Raw genomic sequence first — 18,981 nt, forward strand, 5'->3', positions numbered from 1 at the left:
CCACAGAGTGAAACCTAACTACATAAAGCTAAGCTAAAAACTTTGATACCTACGCCGAAAAAAGCAATCAAAAAAGTCTATCCGGAAAGCTATTTTGTGGGCGAGGCCCCCGATTCGAGCCAACAGTGTGCGTGCTTTGTTTTTCCCACAGCTGAACTTTTCTATTTAGACCTGTCAACAGTCTTGTTGTGCTTAGTGGTTTGTGGTCAGATGTCGTTTCCTAAATAGAAACCATCTATCAGAGGCTAAGTGGTGGCTGAGAGATGTCATTGTGGTCATGAGTGGGTGACAGCGGCAAAAGAGGAAGTGGGGAAAGGACTGGAAAAACAGTTCCAAGGGCTGCATTTTATCCTTGTGTACGAGCTAAGTGGGATGACCCAAATCCAAAACACTTGAGGATAAAAAGAGTTAATTTATATGTGAAAGGAGTGAGGCGGAGATGTCACACTAAAACCAAGGACGCGTTTCAGGTAGACCCCTGTATATTCAGTTTCTAGTGAAAACATTGCTCAGAGGATACACAACAAAATATTTAAGTGCACCAATGAGACATCGATGGGTTTATGAGACTAATAAAAATGAGAAAAAAAGAAGTGGAGGACTTGGTCAAACATAAAAATGAAAGAATTACAGCAAGATATTCTAAAACTTTCTTTTTATTTATTACTGCTCATGCATCATATTGCAAGTTGTGTTCAAATGCAACATCGAGTGATAATGAAGTGTTCTCTGAGCATTAATTGGTCTTTCTTGTCTATATAGCTTAGAAGAAGGTACAAAAGATCAGAACAGATCAAAAGTTGGTGCTGGCTTCATACACTCAGTTCAAAACTCATGGGGATTGGGCTTTACGCTTTAAAGACTCCACTGACTCTTATAAAAAGCATCTGAAGAAATGTTCTATACAGAAAAGCTTTTCATTTGTTGTTTTATGTTGTATTCTGGTGCTTTACGTTGTTAGGATATGTTATATCTTCATTTCTTAATTTTTATTGTGAAGCACGTTATGATTTTCATCCATGAAAACTCCTATATAAATACATTTTTCTTACTAACTTGATAACACAACCACCAAGCACCAAACCCCAATACACAGCCTTTACTAAGTTCAATAAAGAACCCTGCTTTACTTCTCTCCCAGGCTGAAAAAGTACTTTTGCACAGAATGCAGAGAAAAAATTACAAAATTTATGGCCAGACAGACAGCAAAGTCAATCAACTCCTCCATAATCAGGGTTTTTCTTCTTTTCTTTTCTTTTTCTGTTTTTTTACATTTTTGTTATTTAAGAACTACTCAATACTATTCCATGAAGGATAATAGGGAAACCCAGCAGAAGGTGCCTAAAGGAGGAATCCTAATCACTTTATCCCTGGATTCTTCCTCAACTACATCCATTATAAGCGGAATGTCCACATAATTCCACAGAATTTATAGTGAAGACTATTACTACATCCTCCGGGTGGGCTCAGTTTCCTTTAGCGCCATTATAAGGCAAAATATGACCTTCATCAGCCACTGCTGTATTGTTTTGTTTTGTGCTGGTTACATAGTGTCTTTATTCAAGCTCCATGCCATACTTGCCAATTATCAGCAGCTTATGTCAGTATCTTATGATGTCAATATGAGCTTGTTAGGATGCTGACATGGCTCAAAGCACCACTAGCTGATGAGTCCACTTGGAGGTCAGCTGTCATGTGAAATTGTAAGTCTGCCCCCGTTTGTGGATACATCCAGTCTCTGTCTATATTTACTGATGCTCTGTTCCCCAAAACGTTGTATAACATGAGGAGATTAAACAGATGTGAATGTTATTTTCTCAAAAGTAAAATAAAAAAAAGTTTTACGCATACACAAACATCAGAGTGACTGATCTCAGATATCTAAGGTTGCAGTCATTGTGTGAATAATCTTTCTAGCAGCAGCAGCAGCAGCACTGCCTCAGTCTCCCTACACCTTTAGCACAGAGACTCCTCTGTTTGCATCACCACTGCCAGAGCTGAAAAAAGGAAGGTAAGAGGGTGAGAAGGGAGGAAGAAGCCCAGGAAACCCCTGGATCAAATTCCTGCCTCTTGGTGAAACCAGACCTGGCTTCAGCCCCTCCCACTTCCTGCTCTGACAATGGGCAAAGGCAGGGAGAACCCTCCTTCCCTCCTCTAGTATAATTGATAAACAATGATTGCGTTCTCCTCCTCTTCTCCTGACCTCTGTCAGTAGAACAGAGGAGTCACACATGGTCTATTTGCCACCTTGGATGGCAGAGACCCAGACAAGCACAGGCCTTACCCACTATGGATGCATTACCTCTGTGTGTGCTATTACAAAAGGCCCAAGTTACAGAGCTACAGTGCTTTCTCTCTGTTTCTGTTGAAGAACTGTTTCATTCATTCAGTTCGGAGAGGCATTCAGCTGGACTGTGATAGATCTATCTGGGAAAGGTCGTTATCTAATCACGGTGCTCGGTTGTAAGGGGTGGTGCGATGCATGTGGTCCCATTGTTAAAGGGCAACAGTTGAGTTAGTGACAAAGTAAGAATGAAACAAGTGTTCTGTGTCATTCACCAACAGCTGTAACAAAAAAAGAGAAAACAACAGAAGAAGAATAGTCCTCTTTCTATCTAAGCCTGAACAATTACTCCCATTAGAGCAAAACCAGAGATTAAAAATGTTAAGGCTTTTATGATTTTATGTCACACAGCGAGTGGTTATCTTTTGTGTTAAGATAAATGCTGGGTCTTAGTCACAGATTGTGGAGTCACCAAAGCATTTAGGTGACAATCAGCACTTGCAAAGCTCCCTCAATCAAACACCATGCTCCTGCATACTCATTAAGATAAACAATGCAATTTTGTGTAATTTCAACAGCTATTCCTGCTCATAGCACAATAAGCACCCCAACAGGAACTCAGCACCTGGCCTGCTTTTCTTGCTTCACGAAGAAATGTTTATTTGGAATGTCTAGAAATTACCTCCTGAAGGGAAATGAATTTCCAGCGTGCCAGACAAATGCGGCAGCGACATTCCTAGCGGGAAGCTTAGGAATTCCCCCTATCTAGTATTTTGGACTATAATGATATGTTAGCACACATGATCAACATTGCCATGCACAGCAGTGGCAATGTCAGGAGCCACAACAAGAATGCATAATTACAAAAATATGATATGCTTGTATGTGGTATAGCACATACACTGGCTGAATCTAGAGGCAAGGATGCAGAAGTACTTGTAGTAGGTCTGAAATTCAAATATTTACTTTCTTTTTTTTTTTTTTTTTTTAAATCTACACATTAAATTTAAAACCTATTTGTCAAAAATGAGGGTCTGTCTCATGAGGAAGTGTAACAGTGAGTAAATGTGTTCACAGCGTGGCTTTGGATGATGGTAATGCATTGTAGTCACTGAGTTAACTGCTGACAGCTGAGAATGTGCCTGCAATGTGGTTAAAAACAACAACAACACATGACCATTTAAGCAATCAAACATCAGTCATCTCCTGCAGCTCGGCTGGCCTGTAATCGCATTACGATTAGGCTACTCGCAGCTCTGCCTCATTACGCTGTGAGTGCCTAAACACTTGTTAAACAGAGAGAGGGAGAGAGAAAATGGAGAGAACCTAAAAATACAGAGCAGCGAGGCTCTAAACAGAGGCGAGTGACAAGCCGAGGATTAGTACTGCCTCAGCGAATCAAACAAACAAGTCCAAAAAGGAGCGCGGATGGAAGGTGGAGACAGAGACAGGGATGGACAGGGAGGGAGGGAGAGATGGTGATGAAAACAAGACTTCCTCAGGAGTTGACCTAGTAAAACATTCATGAGAGAAGTCTTTATGTGAAGTGTGTGTGCGTGAGCAGGGAGGACGTGAAGGGGAGGGAGTTTAAGACTCGGGAGTCTAAAATAAGACGGTCCTCTGCATTTTAGTGTCTGTGTTGGGAGCCTACAAGAGTGTACCTGTCAAAACAAATAAATAAATAAATAAGTTACTTGAGATTTAAGACGACATGCAGGCCCGCTTGGTGCCAGCTGCTACACTGCGGACCTCTCGAATCGAGAATAGACACCGGAGTGAGACAGAACCCAGAAGTAAGCGAGACACGAGAAGAAACGAGGGACATGAAAAGAAGTGGATCCTTTTGAGGACGTCCAGCAAACAAATGGAAGACTAAGTGACTCAGTGGTAATTATGCAGAAAAGCCAGAAGTGCTGTGGCACCCAAACACTTCCTTTATTGGTGGGACATAGTTAGATAATAAACAGAACACACAGAAATGATTGACACTTCAATCAAATCATTTCACAGTAAATGTTCTGCTAAGACCTCACTAAGCTATCTTACATTCCCAACTCAAACAGCGCTTATAGTGTGTGCTGATGCTAGGAGAATGTGATAAATTACTGAAGGCAGGTGGCTGTACAGCTGTTAAAGTACAGCACTAATTAACCAGCTCATCTCACAGCCTACAAAAGGTCAACCTATCAAAGAGCCCACACACTGATTACACAGCACACAGTCACACATCGAGAGAGAGACTTTGAATTTGAACGTCTAAATATAAATAACCCACATTTTCTGCTTCAACACGGTGCGTAGCTGAGAAACTGAGAATTTCTTTAAGGGGTTTTGCTTTCATAGAAAAGAAAAATATGAATCAGAGCACATCTGAGGGCAAAAGAAAAATACTGGAAATGTATGTATGAGATAGAAATCCGTGTTTAGTATTAACTTTTATGATAGTATCAGCCCGAAGCTTGACTACACAAAGTTTTTGATACAACATCTAATGAAGAAAGGGCGGATAGGGGATAAAAGAGGTGTATAGAGAAAGGGAAAGCAGAAAAAGCCTCTGTAATATAAGCAATCCTGAGCCACATTAAAACGGCTTAAAGAACAAATTAATCTTAAAGACCTACAGAAGGAATCAGACATGCTCAGAGCCTAAAGAAGAGCCGCTGGGTTCAGGCCCTTGCAGGCTGCCTGGCTGCGAGTACAAAGCTGCATGAAAAACAGATGTTGTGAATGCCTGACACGGTAATACTGAGCGTGTATATCTGTGTGTGTGTAGACAATGAAACATAAAAGACAGTTAGAACCCTCCAGATAACGTTTGATAGCAGATGTCGTTTGCAGAGTACAATATATTTCTCTGTGTTTGAGTTCCTCAGCTTATGACACAGAATAATGTAAAGTTTTATAGCAGGAGAGGAAATTACAAGCAACGGTACTTGGAATAAAATGTACTTTTTAAGTGACTGTTGTCTAAATGTATAGCAGTACCACTGAAGTAGTAAATGTACTACTTCAGTGGTACTGCTACACATTTAGACAACAGTCACTTAAAAAGTACATTTTATTCCAAGTACCGTTGCTTGTTGTGCAAAGCCTGGAACCTTTTTCAATGTCCTATGCCACTATTTCCCAAACGTCCATATATACACTCAATGGCCATTTTGTTAGGTACACCTTTTCAACTGATTGTTAGTACAAATGTCTAATAGGCCAATTACATGGCAGCAGCTAAATTTATTTAGCCATGCAGACATGGTTAAAATAGCCGGCTGATATTTAAAGTTAGATAAAAGATGATTTAGGTGACTTTGACATGGTTGGTGGTGCCAGGTGAGTTTGAGTCTTTCCCAAACAACCATCTCTATGGTTTACAGAGAATGGTCAGGGTGGTATAGAAATATATCCAGTGAGCAGCGGTTCTCTGGTGAAAATGCCTTGTTAATGTCAGAGGTCAAATACCCACTCATTATAACCAGGGTATGCAGAAGAGCATCTCTAAATGAACCTTGATGGAGTTTTGCTACAGCAGCACAAGACCACACTTAGTGCCACTTCTACAGTAGATGGCTGCTTGCAGCTGGAGTGATACCTCTGATAATACCTCCAACCACTAGGTGGAGCTTTGCATTTTCCTTCCAATTTATTGCTTGAAGTGGGAGAAAGTTGATCAGTTACTTGTGCTTTTAATTAGTGAAGAGCTAAGTGGTTTTATTATCATGCAAATGTGCCAGAGGGCAGCACTGTGATTGTTGTATTTTATTATGTTGTGTTGTGTTGTGCCTCTTTGTGGCCAATTATACAAATCAGCAAGAGGCAAGCTGATTTATTGCTAAATTAAATGGAACTTTGATCATACACAAATTGGGTAACATGCATCGTTAAATCTCACTACAGCAGACCCTAAGTGCTAAAATAGTTACTACTGTTTTTTCAGTCTGTTTCAGAAGCTAGTTCTTGCCTAATACTTGCACAATAAACCAGAACAATGAGATTCGGTGCTTTTGATTTTTCACTTTAAAAACTAATCTACACTAATAGCACTCCAATGTGTCTTAAAAAAACTAACCAATTTCACAACATGACAAAAAAAGCAATGGCGTCAACATGAATGTCATCACAACTGAGCGGGTTTCATCGGAAACATTGCACAACATATAACTGTTTCTTTGGCTGGACACAATGCAATCAGGTTTTCCACATAAATCTTACATTATTTTTCATAGTGTTTCTTCTGGCACACACACACACACACACACACACACACACACACACACACACACACACACACACACACACACACACGGTTTGAATATCAGTTTTTTTCAATATTCTATATATGCACAATGAATGAATTATAAACTCTTACATTAAAAACAATCCAATCACAGACACATACACACACTTAGCAAAGAAAGAAACCTTCAAAACAAAGTACATAGTGAGCGTACGTCACACTTCACTTGAAATTTATAGCCTCCTCTATTTCTGTTCCCTTATAATCTAACCACAGTAGCTCTTTTCAGTTTCTCATTGATTGCAGCATCCCAGTCAGACAAATTACTTGGCATCCCAAGGTGCTGCTCTGTCCCCTGGCACCTAAGACAGTGCTGCAGGGGCAGCTGAAAACCTGATGAATCCCTCCCCGCCAAGTGCCCTTCATATGAAAGGGCTGATGAAGCCACTAAATCATGCAGCTAAAGTTTACATAACCTATCAGCAAGTGAAAAGATAGATTTGACAACTCAGCTGAAGCTTTTCATAATATGCAAGATTGAGGTCAGAATCATCATAGAAAACTTCATCACGGACGAGACGACAGGGGTGTTAATGTGAAAAGATTTGACGTTTCATCACATTTAAAGTCTCTCTTTGCGCTTCAAGGCTTTTTGACTTGTCACAGTGAAAATCATTAGGGGAGTGCTAAATGGTGAGTGGTAGGAAGTGAATGAGCTAGTTTTCTTTTGTGTGTGCAGGCAGAGTGTGGCCTTGCAGTCATCACCTTCTCTGTAATATACCCACAGCTCTGAGTGAGTGGCTACAGCTGCAGCTTGGCTCACTGCTCGCGGATTTTCCAGTACCAGCCGTCCCTGATGGCAGGAGCACGAACTCTATAACCCCCACAGAGTCCTTCTCTTTGCAGCTTGTCTGTGTCTGCGTACGTGCGTGTGCGCGCGCTACAGCTATCTGAACATCTGTCTGTAGTAACATGCCTGATTTGTGTTTGTTCATACAACCTTGAGCTCAGATGGCACCTCTCAATATCTGTCCATCTTATTAGAGCCAGCAGTATTCTCGAGCCCACAGTGGCTATGTTTACAAAGGAACAACCCAAGACCAAGAAAATTTGATAAGATCTCAAAAGTAGTTTTTGCCTTTTCCACCAAAATTGTGGAAAAGGCTTCAGTTAAGTCATGGTGTTGAATTACAGATGTTTTTTTGTGTTATGCTTATAGTTACAGGTGTGCACTTTGAGTTCATGCTTGCAAGCATAAACAAGTCTATTAACCTGCATTTGTTGAAAATACTTTACCTTTTCAGGAGCTGGACTGCACCCCCAAACTAGGTAACTTCTAGGTATACGTCTGCAAAGTCCTACTTGCATTTACACCACACACCCCTTTCTTGTTGTTTGCATGGTCCCCTCTTCCTCTCCTTGTTATCAGATTGTCAGACTCTCTCAAATGTATCAGGACCTGGGCCAGATCCTCAATGAAGCCTTTCCCAAACATCAGCTTCAGGCCTAGCTCTTTGCAATCATTATTAAACTTTTGCCATCCACATCTGTGGTTGGAGTCCTTGCTACTGAACTGTCAGTTGGTATAAAGATGCTCATTATCTGAGTCAATGAACATAATTGTTGTCTCTTTTTGGTTTAAATTACAGAAAATAGCTATAATAGCTATTAATAGTTGGGTTTGTATAAGGGAACTATTTGTAGGCAGTGCCCAGCATTAAACCTCCCACAACAATGACAAGCCATCTGTTTTTGAACAATACCCTTCAGCACTTTACAAGAATACATGTAAATCAATAGTAAAATTATTCATCTTTTGCAGTCAAATCAATAACAAGAACAGCAAGAAGTTTTTTTTTCTTTATAGGACATTAAATGGATTTAGCCCTAATAGAATTCTCCATCTGCAGAGAGGATCCATAGAGAAATATCAGTTATAACTTAACAGTAGGCGTACAGCAGCTATGATGATGATGATGGCCTACAATGAACCTGTGGTTATAAAACAGCCTTTGGATGATAAAAACCAAACAGCCTCTTGGGTGTTGCAGCTATGAGGCTTCCGAGCCAACCATGTTGGCTTTACTAACGCTAAGAGCCAAAGCTTGTCAAATTTGATTCAGTTCACGCAGATGAGGACATATTCAGATTCCCCGTGGTTGCTGAATGCCTGTCCTATATACAGTATCCTGTAGCACATGTGTTGACATGTAGTGAAACTCATGCCTTCATAAAACAGCTCTCAACAGGACTGAGGTTTGTACATTATCAAAGGTAATCAGTATCATTCTTGCAATTCTGAAACCATTCTGAAATGTGAGACTATCAACAACATCAAAGGGAGGGAGTCGAAACAGAGCTGTCAGATAGGATGTGAAGGAGAAATCAATTCTTTCTTTGCATATCAGAAGCTTTTACCTCCTCTCTCAAACTTTCATACCTCCATTTGACAAATCTATTTAGCATTACATAAACATTATAGCTCTGTATACACACTGTAACCAGGATCTTGACAGGGAATAGGAAGGATAGGCACCAGGGACATAAGCCAGACAGACATGGAGGTTTGGCATGGAGTATTTTCTCTCAGCCTGTAAACATGGCTCTAGCTGGAGGACCCAGTTCTTTGACAGGTTGGCAGTACAAATTCGCCCCAACCCTCTGGATTACCACAACTACTCATTTGTCTTCCATTGTCAGTACTCTGTCTTTTCACAAGCCAGTTTCCCCTATTTCCATAACAGCCTTAGAACATTTTATCTTACAACCATCTTATATTCCTAACTTCAGTTTCTTTAGTCTATTTTCTATCAATTTTCACTGGCTACAGGAAAGATGGCCACAAAGTTAAACCACCAAAATTGGACTCTTTTTGACTCATACATTTCATACTTATTTGGAGACATGTCTGTTTGGAGACAAGTATGTCTTGAATATGATAAAAGACTAAGTGTCGATCTATTGGTATCGGCACTTAAAATGACTGATAAATGAAAATTTAAAAAGTAAAGATGAGTTGGTAGAAACACCATTCAACCACGTTATTAGTGCTGACGTTGCAGAGTTTGTCCACCAGGGGGTACTCTGCAACTTGCCTGGTATGCTACTGTATAAACACAACAACCAGCTGAGCAGAGTCAAGCAGAGTGTAAACAAGTAAATAAATAACTACACATAACAAATGTTACAAAAATCTGTTTATGTTTTAAAGAATAAACTATCGCCCGATGTGTTGGAATCACCCAATACTGATATCAATATCGGCCTTAAAACTCCGGCCTTAAATATCCGTTTGGCTCTAGATATGATTTACAACAACCCAAACCAAGGACATCTGTACATGCTTGGTAATGCAGGATATTACACACAAAAGTAATGACATCTTTTTGTGGGGAAAAACAAATTGTAGTTTGAAGACTAAATTAGCACCTTCTACTCCAATCTGGGATCATACTTTAAATCATCAAACATAATTATAAAGTCAGTATGACAGATTTAAAAAAAAAAAAAAAAACTCTGACAATTTTTCTGCACAGGAAAAAAAAAATCTTGTGGAGGTGTCTGGCAAGCTGTCAGCTTGTGCAAGCTCCTGGCCTATGGCAGTGTAGAAATTTGCATTTGGCTCAAAGGAGGCCTGAAACATCAAAGTCTCTCTGATGCACCACTTGATGCTACACAAAGGGACAGGTGAAGAAAAACAAGTCGACACAAGAAAGCACTGAACTACTCTACCCAGAATGCACTGGTTCCTAAAATAAAAGTGGGACACATCAGTGCACTGACAGAAACAACAAAATGCCACACCGTGCTTGAACAAAAGCAGAGACAAAGGTTATGTTTCTACATTACGACTCTCAGTAAGCACTGATATTTTTTTATTTTCGCTCTGTGGAATTTTGTATAACATCTGTAAACAGTTGAGACAGTTTGTGACAGTCAAAGCAAGAGGCTTGACTAAAAAATATGACAGGCTAAATAAGGAGCCGTGGGAATCGGTAGCATGCGATTCCAAAACTGTCAAAACTGTTTCTGATGGCAACTGACTGCTTTACTTATCTACTTTAAGAAATCACAGATTCTTTAGCATTTTAAAGTTTGGTAGATGGTGTAGATATTTAAGCTTCCCCTTTCCTTTGACTTATTTCTTCATTAAACTTAGATACTACCCATGCAAGTGCCCGTATTACATAGCAGCAGCCCCTGAATGATTAGACCAGTAATATCAGATTTACCCAGCCAGACACATAGAAACCCAGGGTAATCACCGAACTTAGTTTACTTGACTATGACTAGATGATCCCTGCTGGGTGTTGGCTCCTGCTGTGTTTAAAATACATACTCAGAACGCTGTGCTTTGAACCACATATTCTCTGAGGCTAATTTTGCAAACAGTGCCACATGTTCTAAAGTTCATCCACTAATTGACCTTGAAATAATTTGGCAAGCTGGGACACAATGATCAGTTGTTTGAGCACACAGAGTGCCACTAACCTAATGTAAAAAGAAGACAAATGAAGAGTTTGAACACCTGCACTTGCTGAATAAACTTTGAAAACATGTTGCAGGCTCTCTCACCATAAATCAGTCCAAGAAAACAGTTCCAAACTTTTTACAGTTCATTGTCAAGCTAGCACTGCATTCACATGTCTGCTTTCCTAATCCTTCACTGTTCCTCTTATTTATGTGACTTTGGCTTATGTGGTAAAGGGCTTAGTACAATTGAAATAAAGAACCATCCCGAACTACACCCGTACGATTTGTTGAGTTATGACAATATGAACTTGTAAAGCTTTACCTCTCTCCCTTCCTCCCTCTATCCCTCTCTCTCTCTCTCTCTCTCAAAATCTAATACTCTCCACTGAGGCTCTCATGTAGAAAACCATTCAGCATTTCATAGCAATCAAACCTGGCTCGTGAACAATTACTTCTGATCGCAGCCCAGTTGGCCTGGACGCTGTTTATCCATGTCGTCATGGGAATTCATTGGGCAAAACTCAGACAGCTGAGGGAGGGGGGGTGGGGGTATTTCTTTTTCAAACGCAATGTGCCATTGCCAGTATGTATGCCTCCCCAAAGACGCCTTCACGATGGCTCAATGCTCATTTTAATTAACACATAAGCCTGCTGATGTTAATTAAAAAAGAAGACAGACAATTCCCCATCAGGAGAAGATTGCAAAAAAATGAGGGAGGAGGGGAGATGTGTAGGTGAACACGCAGCGAGATGCGATGACAGTGCTTGGCACTTATTCATCTGAGACTTTGTGTTGCCCTCTTTAAAACATATGCAACCGGTAAATCAAACTGAGTGTATCAAACAGACTTTTTATAGAAAAACTTGTATAAGAGTATAATCTGCATTTAGATGTTTAATAAGAAAGTTCCAGGAACAATTGTTACACCTAATGTATATAAAATGTAGTTTACCTGTGTTGTCATGCAGTCACTTCATGTGTTACTTACTTCATAGGCTTGAACAGTGCTTGTCCATAGTTCTGGAAAGTCATGATCAGCTTCAGCTGGGTGCCTCCAGATTTCATGGCTGGGAGGAAACAAAATGAGCTGTTAGATCAGCATCTAAACTAAACTGTCTAAGGCATAAGCATACATGCACAAACACATGGATGCACTCAAAAAAAACAAAACAAAACAAAACATGCACAGCTGTTTTGTTATTTGCCATTATGGAAAAATGTAATTTTGCATGAATGCATAATAGAACTATCACATCTGCTGGCCAATTTCCTAGACACTGTAAATGCAATCGTGCCAGTCAGGAGCTGGGTGTGACCGAGAGCAAAAAGTGGCATGAAGAGCATCTGCTAAAAACTCTGGCTAGTTCTGGATTTAACAGAGGGTTGAACATGAAACGGACAGTTTATCTGAATGAAAAAGAGCGACTGTGTGTTCTCGCAGCATGCATGCAACTTTAGAAGAACATGTTGCTCTGAGAATGACAAAATATCAGTGATTGAGGAAAAGAAGCCCCTTCAATTTTAGTAAATAAAGTTCACATACGCTGCCTCAACAGGAGCACATTGTTGAAAATATTTTAGGCACATAGCACATTATTATGGTTTGACTCCAGGATGCCTGAACCTGTTGTTCCATATCAATCAACCCCTCACTATCTGTCTGTTTGTCCAATAAAGTGACCTAAATGTAGACTTCCATCCATGTGTGTTTAGCTACAAGCTACATAATATAAGAAACATGAGTCTCACCAGATGTTTGTCTGTAAGCCTTCATGAATTGAACGCATTGTCAGCAAGTTTCTTGTGCACACTGGATTCACTGTAGTGACTTCCCTTTTCATTCCCACAAATTAACCTCCTGTACTCGGGGAGATGAGCCAGGGCATATGTCACTGACTATCAGTCATGTCCATGGTGTCTCCCAGAGGGTGATGGAGGCTCACTGTGAGATTCCTGCTTTCCTTCGACTCAAACAAAGAGACCGCCAGGCCTGCCCAACTGCTTTGTGTTTCTGTCACAATGGACAAGCTTTCGGGTATTTGCCCATTTATTACAGCGCATTAACTTGATCATATTACACAACACAGCACTTCTGCCTAACCCCAATATCCACATAAGCCCCCTGTAGTGGACCCACTTACTGACTGGATTGCTGGCTGAGTAGCTGACTGAACTCTACCCCCTGCACCGAGCTGTCTTTTGTCTTCATTGACTCTCTTGTTGTTTCTCTCAGAGCTCTCACGGTGTGTTCCTCTGCTTTTTTCCCCTCTCTTTTTAGTTGGATATGTCATCCTTGTATTCACATTCTCTCTGTTATGCTCTGTCTGTCTGAATTCATCATACTCAGTGCTGGCAAGCCTCTCCATTTACCGTGACTCATTTTCAAAAGCTTTTGGATTTTTACATACACTGTTGCACACAACAGTACAACCTACATAACCTCAGGTCAGTGCCTTTTCTTTATGACAGAGGATGAATGCTGAGTGAATGCAAAGCTAAAAAAAATACACGGAGAGCATTTGGCCTTCACATATGACAGATTTGCTGAAGCCAGGTCAAGTGAATAGCACCCTAGAGTAATCCTCAAACTTGGTGCAGCTATACAACGAATCTAAAACCTTTAAGAGATTGCAAATGACTGAACTATGATTTAATGCCATGACCTTGAACACATAAGCCACAATTCTTGAATTCATTGCTCAGCGCAGGCCTTCATAAAAATCCACCTTCTAATCGAGAACTAGAAAAAGGTAATCCGCAGTGAAAAATCCCGCTAAAGCTTGGCTGATTGTTTCACTGGATTGTCTCTGCACTGACGTGCAATCACACATGACTTGAACAGCAACAAACCCACAACAAAACATTCTTAAGATTCTCCCATCTGTCTCAGCTGTGCCCGAGAGTATGCATTTGTGTTGATCTAACCATCTATCTTGCTCTGTTTCTCCAGGAGACCACAAGTGAATCGATGTCGCTGTCTTATTCTCTACACCTTCCTGCTCGCAGGTCTTTCAGATATGCTCCAGGCCTCGTCCAACGCTCTGAGATTCCCCCTCTCATGCGGCAATGATAAATCCATCTTGCTCTCACCTGTATCACCTCATGTTACTGTGCGTATGATTTATGAGTGCAGCTGAAGACTGAACAAAAGGCCACAGCCTGCCCCAACAGAGAGACAGACACAAAGGAGGGAAGAAAGGGGGGGGGGGGGGGCAGGGCACCAGTGAGGAGAAAATGCTGATGAAGAAAACTTTCTAATGCTGTGTCTGATTTGTCATTTTTGTTGAGACAGCTAAGTGTTTGTGCTAATTATGGGGCACAAATGCTTTAATGCATGCCTCCAGGGCGTGCACGCTAACACAAACACACACACACAGACATATAAACACACATAAGCACTGCTTCACTGCAGACAGACAGTATCTTTGTAGGTATGTCTGGCCCTGAGCAATTATATTGTCTTTTGTTGAAAAACAGAAAAGAAGGGTTAAAGGCAGAGAGAGTGCTAAAGTGAAGGAGATGTGTAGAACGAGAAATTGTGAGTGTTCTTTGAGAGAACGAGGATGTAGTAATATTGAGACACCAGACAAATACAACAAGTACTGGAGGCTAAATAGGCATAAGTAACTAACATTCCCCACAAGAACAACAACAAAAACATCAGAAGCACCTCGACAAAAATTTTCATCATAAAGGGAACAAATGGTCTCAGTTTGGGATTGTGGTCATGATTATTACTCACATTTACTCAAAGGAAGTTTGGCCACAGTGGTAACGATGTAATGCACATCTGCCTTATAACATCTGATCTCATTACATAGAGAAAACAACAACTTTTTTAGCAGCTCTTACTGTTGCGCTCATTTATAATCTGCTTTAAAAGAAAAGCATTTCCAAAAGAGAGTAATGGGTGTTTAGAAATGAAAACAATGTTGTGACATTCAGAGTTGATGGGGAGGAAGTTCTCCTCAAATGTTTCTTCCAGTTTTTCCCAGTTATTAAGCTTGTCTGATTTAAGATGAAAAAAAAAACCCCTACAACTTTTTATTTATATTTTTTTCTCAGATAAAAAATTCCTGGTGCTCCACTTTAATTTTTAGTGACACAGTGCAGATCTCAGTGAAATACTGTGATTGAATGGAACAAAAAACAAAAGGGAATTTGAATACAACACTATCCTTCCAGTGTAAGAGTGTCAAATGAATTTCTATCAAAAATCCTGATTATATAATTGTTACACTTCAAATAATTTAGGAGTCATTAGGAAAAACAAGCAGGTCCAGAGGCACTCCACTTTTTACAGTTTTCAAATTTTATGTCAAAGTTTTTTTTTGTTCATGCCAAGGTGAAAAAGCCTTCCCAAGTTGCATTTTTCACACATTAGTATAACATTGAACCTTGAGTATAATTAGGGAAAATATCTTTAAGTTAGTTGGGACATTGCTGCTGTAGGCCAAAATGACAAGCCAGAATCTAACAGTTAGAAATTGATCAACACAGACCAGATAAAAGAGTTTAACTGCAGACCCCATCAAATCCTCAACTTCACACACCCACACATACACCTTTTCAGCATAGCTGACTAACTCACCTACGCTGGTGAGCCTTTGTGTGACCAGGTCCTTCAGCAGGGCATCGAGCACAGGGCTGTGTCGGGAGTAGAGCTCATAGCGGTTGATCCCGATGTGGAATCGCAGCCAGTTGGGGTAAGATTCTGCTGTCACCTCTTCAGTTGGAGAGAACTCCTCTTCGTCTTCGTTTCCGTCCTCATTGTGCCTGACAAGCAAGTGAGGAGAAGAGTGGGAAGGTATAAGTGATGGTGAAGGAGTAGACAAAGAACAATACAAGCTTATAACAGATGCTTTTTAAAAACAAAACAAAACAAACAAACAACAAAAAACAAAATGCTGCCTGGCTGGCTATGGATAATCCAAGACAATGAAAAGAAAACAAAATCCAGCATGATGGAAAGCAGAGGCCAAGTTGGGTGCTCAAACAAAGAAAATAGATAGAGAGAGAGGTGAAGACTGATAAGGAAATAAAATAGATTTGTTGTTCTGAATGGACATGATAGAATAGAACAGGAGTAATTTTAAACCTTATATAAAAGTAAAAGACCTGGGTGACAAAATGACTTCTTAATAGAGCAAACATGTTGAAGTCAGAGCACTCTAGCTGTTCATGGACCCGTTTAAATCACACAAGTTTAATTTAAATCTCGTCGGCTTACCATCCCTGGTTCCCTGTTGCTCTGGGATAAAATCTGATGTCGTTGTTGACGTTAAACAGAGTGTCATCGTCCGTGAGAGGCGGAAGCTCAACCTTGTATAAAGGATGCTCAAACAGGCGAGAAAGTCGTGAGACAGCACGGGAAGGGACGGTCCGACCCCCGCTTGCGTCTCCCATCAGCGGCTTGTGGTCATCTGCCTTCCCCGCCAACGTTTTCATCCGCCGGAAAGAGTCCGCCCTGTCCCCGGCGGTGGTGATCTTTTCCAGGGAATGCGATGTGAGGTTGGAGCTCGGCTCGTTGCTGAAATCCTGCAGGATTCGCAGCGTGTGCTTATTAGGCCAGCCGGCTTCAGCCGCCGTCCTGGCTCGCTGCTTTCCCCAGCCCTGCGACTCCCCGCCCGTGTGGTGTGCGCACTGGCAGCCGCCGTCCCCGCTCTCCGCTCCCGTCGCCCGCTTCTCTAGTTTTGGTAACAAGTCTATCATGATGTGCATGGTGCACGCAACCAAAAACACCATAAGTATCAGGACTCTGAATTTGCGAAACAAGATCATGTTTAGCCTCTATAAATATATATTTTATAGCAAGCTTTAAGCGCACCTTAGCTACAGCACCGACATTGGTGTCTAACACTGTTTTCTGAGGACGAGACAACGATGTTACTTTGGGAATTCTCTATGATCGCTCCATACATAATGAGCGTCAGCCTATGTTTAAAAAGCCCATTTTATGTGCGGTGTTTAATATTTAAAACAGTCCCAACGATTCATTCCCAGACAGGTGGAAAGACCAACACATTGTGAAAACCCGGACACTTTGCTGGCTCAGGAAGTGCTCTTCATTCATTGCCTTGTTGAGCAGGATAGCCTATAGTGTCAGGAGGACGAGTGACTAAATAAATCTCACTGAAGATGTATCTTAGGCTAAGAGAAGGGAGTGGGGTCCTGCTAAAAGCATCAATAGTCTTCTTCAAATCTGCTTCCCTGTGTCGCTGCCAGCACGGAGTGAGATATCAACCGCGTCATAACTGTCTTCAGAGGAAAGTAACAGGATGACACTGATATAACGTAGTCCACAAAAGAACAGGTTTCCTAACATTTACGATCAATTTATAAACAGAAAGAGGAATAATAATAACAATAATAATAAAAAACAAAAACAAAAAAACCCCCAAATAACAGGTGATCCGCTGCAAGATGCCTGGATGCTGCCCCGCTTCTTCACAAAGCTGCTGCTGTCTGCAAACGTCGCTGAAGTCAAATCAGAGACTGGCTTGGCAGGCTGGCCGGCAGGTGTGTGGGATCCTGGTTGTGATTTCTCCTCTCAGCACTGCCTTGTCTTCCTTCCAAGTGTCCATCCAGAGTGGGTGTGTTAAATATTATGATCGAAGCCCTCTGAGCCCAACCTCGGTGGCGTCATGAGGAAGAGATTGGCTGCGTCTGCACATACAAGTAGCACTAGTGACATGAAAGGCGAGCTTCGGGGATAAAAAGCTGTATGCTGAAACCCTGTAAGGCTGCAAGTCCCCCGCACACAGCCAGAGGGCGTTGGAACTACCTGAAACATTGTGCATCCTGTATCACACGGAGGGCAATGGGTATGTATTCCTACTGCATGTGCTTGATGTGTTCTTTTGGATCATTATCAAAATAAGGAATTGGGTAAATTAACCTGGGACATTCAATAGAGGGATGAAGGAAATGAGTGTTTTAGACGAACTGGAGAAATACAAGAAATTAATTTTAACTGTGAATTAGCCATGACTATTATTGTTGTTATTGTTGAGGTGGTAGTGGGTGAGTCCTTGCTATTTCTTATAAAATTTATAGAAACATGGAAAATTGTCATTTAGGTCAGAAGTCTTGCAGTGGCATTGTTACAGTCAAGGAAATGTGCTTGTAAATTCCTGCTTTGACATCCAAGAGTCACAGGGTAATAAGGAGCTGGAGCGGTGTCCATGGAAACCTTAATTGAAGCGTGAGCATAAAGTCGTCATTTACTGTAACTCAGTTTTTGGTTACTGGCATCAGAGGAAAAAAATAAATCCAACCCAAAATGCTTCCTCGAAATTCTGTTTCAGAAGAAAATGTACTTCCCACATAATAAAAGTCACATAATGCCCAAATGTGTTGGCATATTTATCAAGCTATCATCTTGTTTATTTCTTTTTAAATGCGCTTGGACATTTGGAGTCTTTGACAGCACGTTGCTTTTGAAGCAAACAGCAAGTAGCAAGTAATAGCTTGTTTGTCAGGATTTGTACATTCTACTATATATAAATAAAATCACAAGAAAGAAATAATCGCTGCACAGAGCTGCAGACGTTTTAGGCTTTCAAATTACATGGATTGTTTGTTTGATTATCAGAAATCTATTTTAATGCATATTTAGGTACATGTAAGCCACACGAATCATGAATCAAAAGGAAATTAACCTAGATTTCCACTTGGTTCATCACAGGTTCCGTACAGATCAGTGGAAGATCCCTGCTGGGTCACTCACACATCCTCCCTTGATGACCAATGTAAATGTCTTTCTGACTTGTAATGGGGTAATTTTGAGTTGTGATGTTAAAGGATTAACCAAGCCTGTTCTTATTCCATTATGTTCCCTTAAATTCTATTTTTGAGAGCAGCAATTTTCATCCCCTGATTAATTTGTTATGTTCAAAAAGGTTTTGGTTATTTATTGTCCAGAAGTAAAAACTCACACCTGTGGAAATTGTGCAGTGAAAACACACCAGCTGGTCTTCTGAGAGGTGATTT

The 18,981-nt window shown here is 40.8% G+C and overlaps 1 protein-coding gene across 1 annotated transcript in view; it reads right to left on the reverse strand.

The window, feature by feature from the left end:
- The window catches only part of fam20ca (FAM20C golgi associated secretory pathway kinase a), a 57,325-nt gene extending 39,604 nt beyond the window's left edge, over nucleotides 1–17,721 (reverse strand). The window contains exons 1-3 of the mRNA XM_085158117.1: nucleotides 16,220–17,721; nucleotides 15,581–15,765; nucleotides 11,978–12,056 (exon numbers count right to left, since the gene is read on the reverse strand). Coding sequence (XP_085014243.1) covers nucleotides 11,978–12,056; nucleotides 15,581–15,765; nucleotides 16,220–16,770 — 815 coding nt within the window. The 5' untranslated portion in view covers nucleotides 16,771–17,721. The remainder of the gene's footprint in view (nucleotides 1–11,977; nucleotides 12,057–15,580; nucleotides 15,766–16,219) is intronic.
- Nucleotides 17,722–18,981: the final 1,260 nt, after the last annotated feature.

This window comes from Neolamprologus multifasciatus, chromosome 4 (assembly GCF_963576455.1).
Source record: "Neolamprologus multifasciatus chromosome 4, fNeoMul1.2, whole genome shotgun sequence".
NCBI lineage: Eukaryota > Metazoa > Chordata > Actinopteri > Cichliformes > Cichlidae > Neolamprologus > Neolamprologus multifasciatus.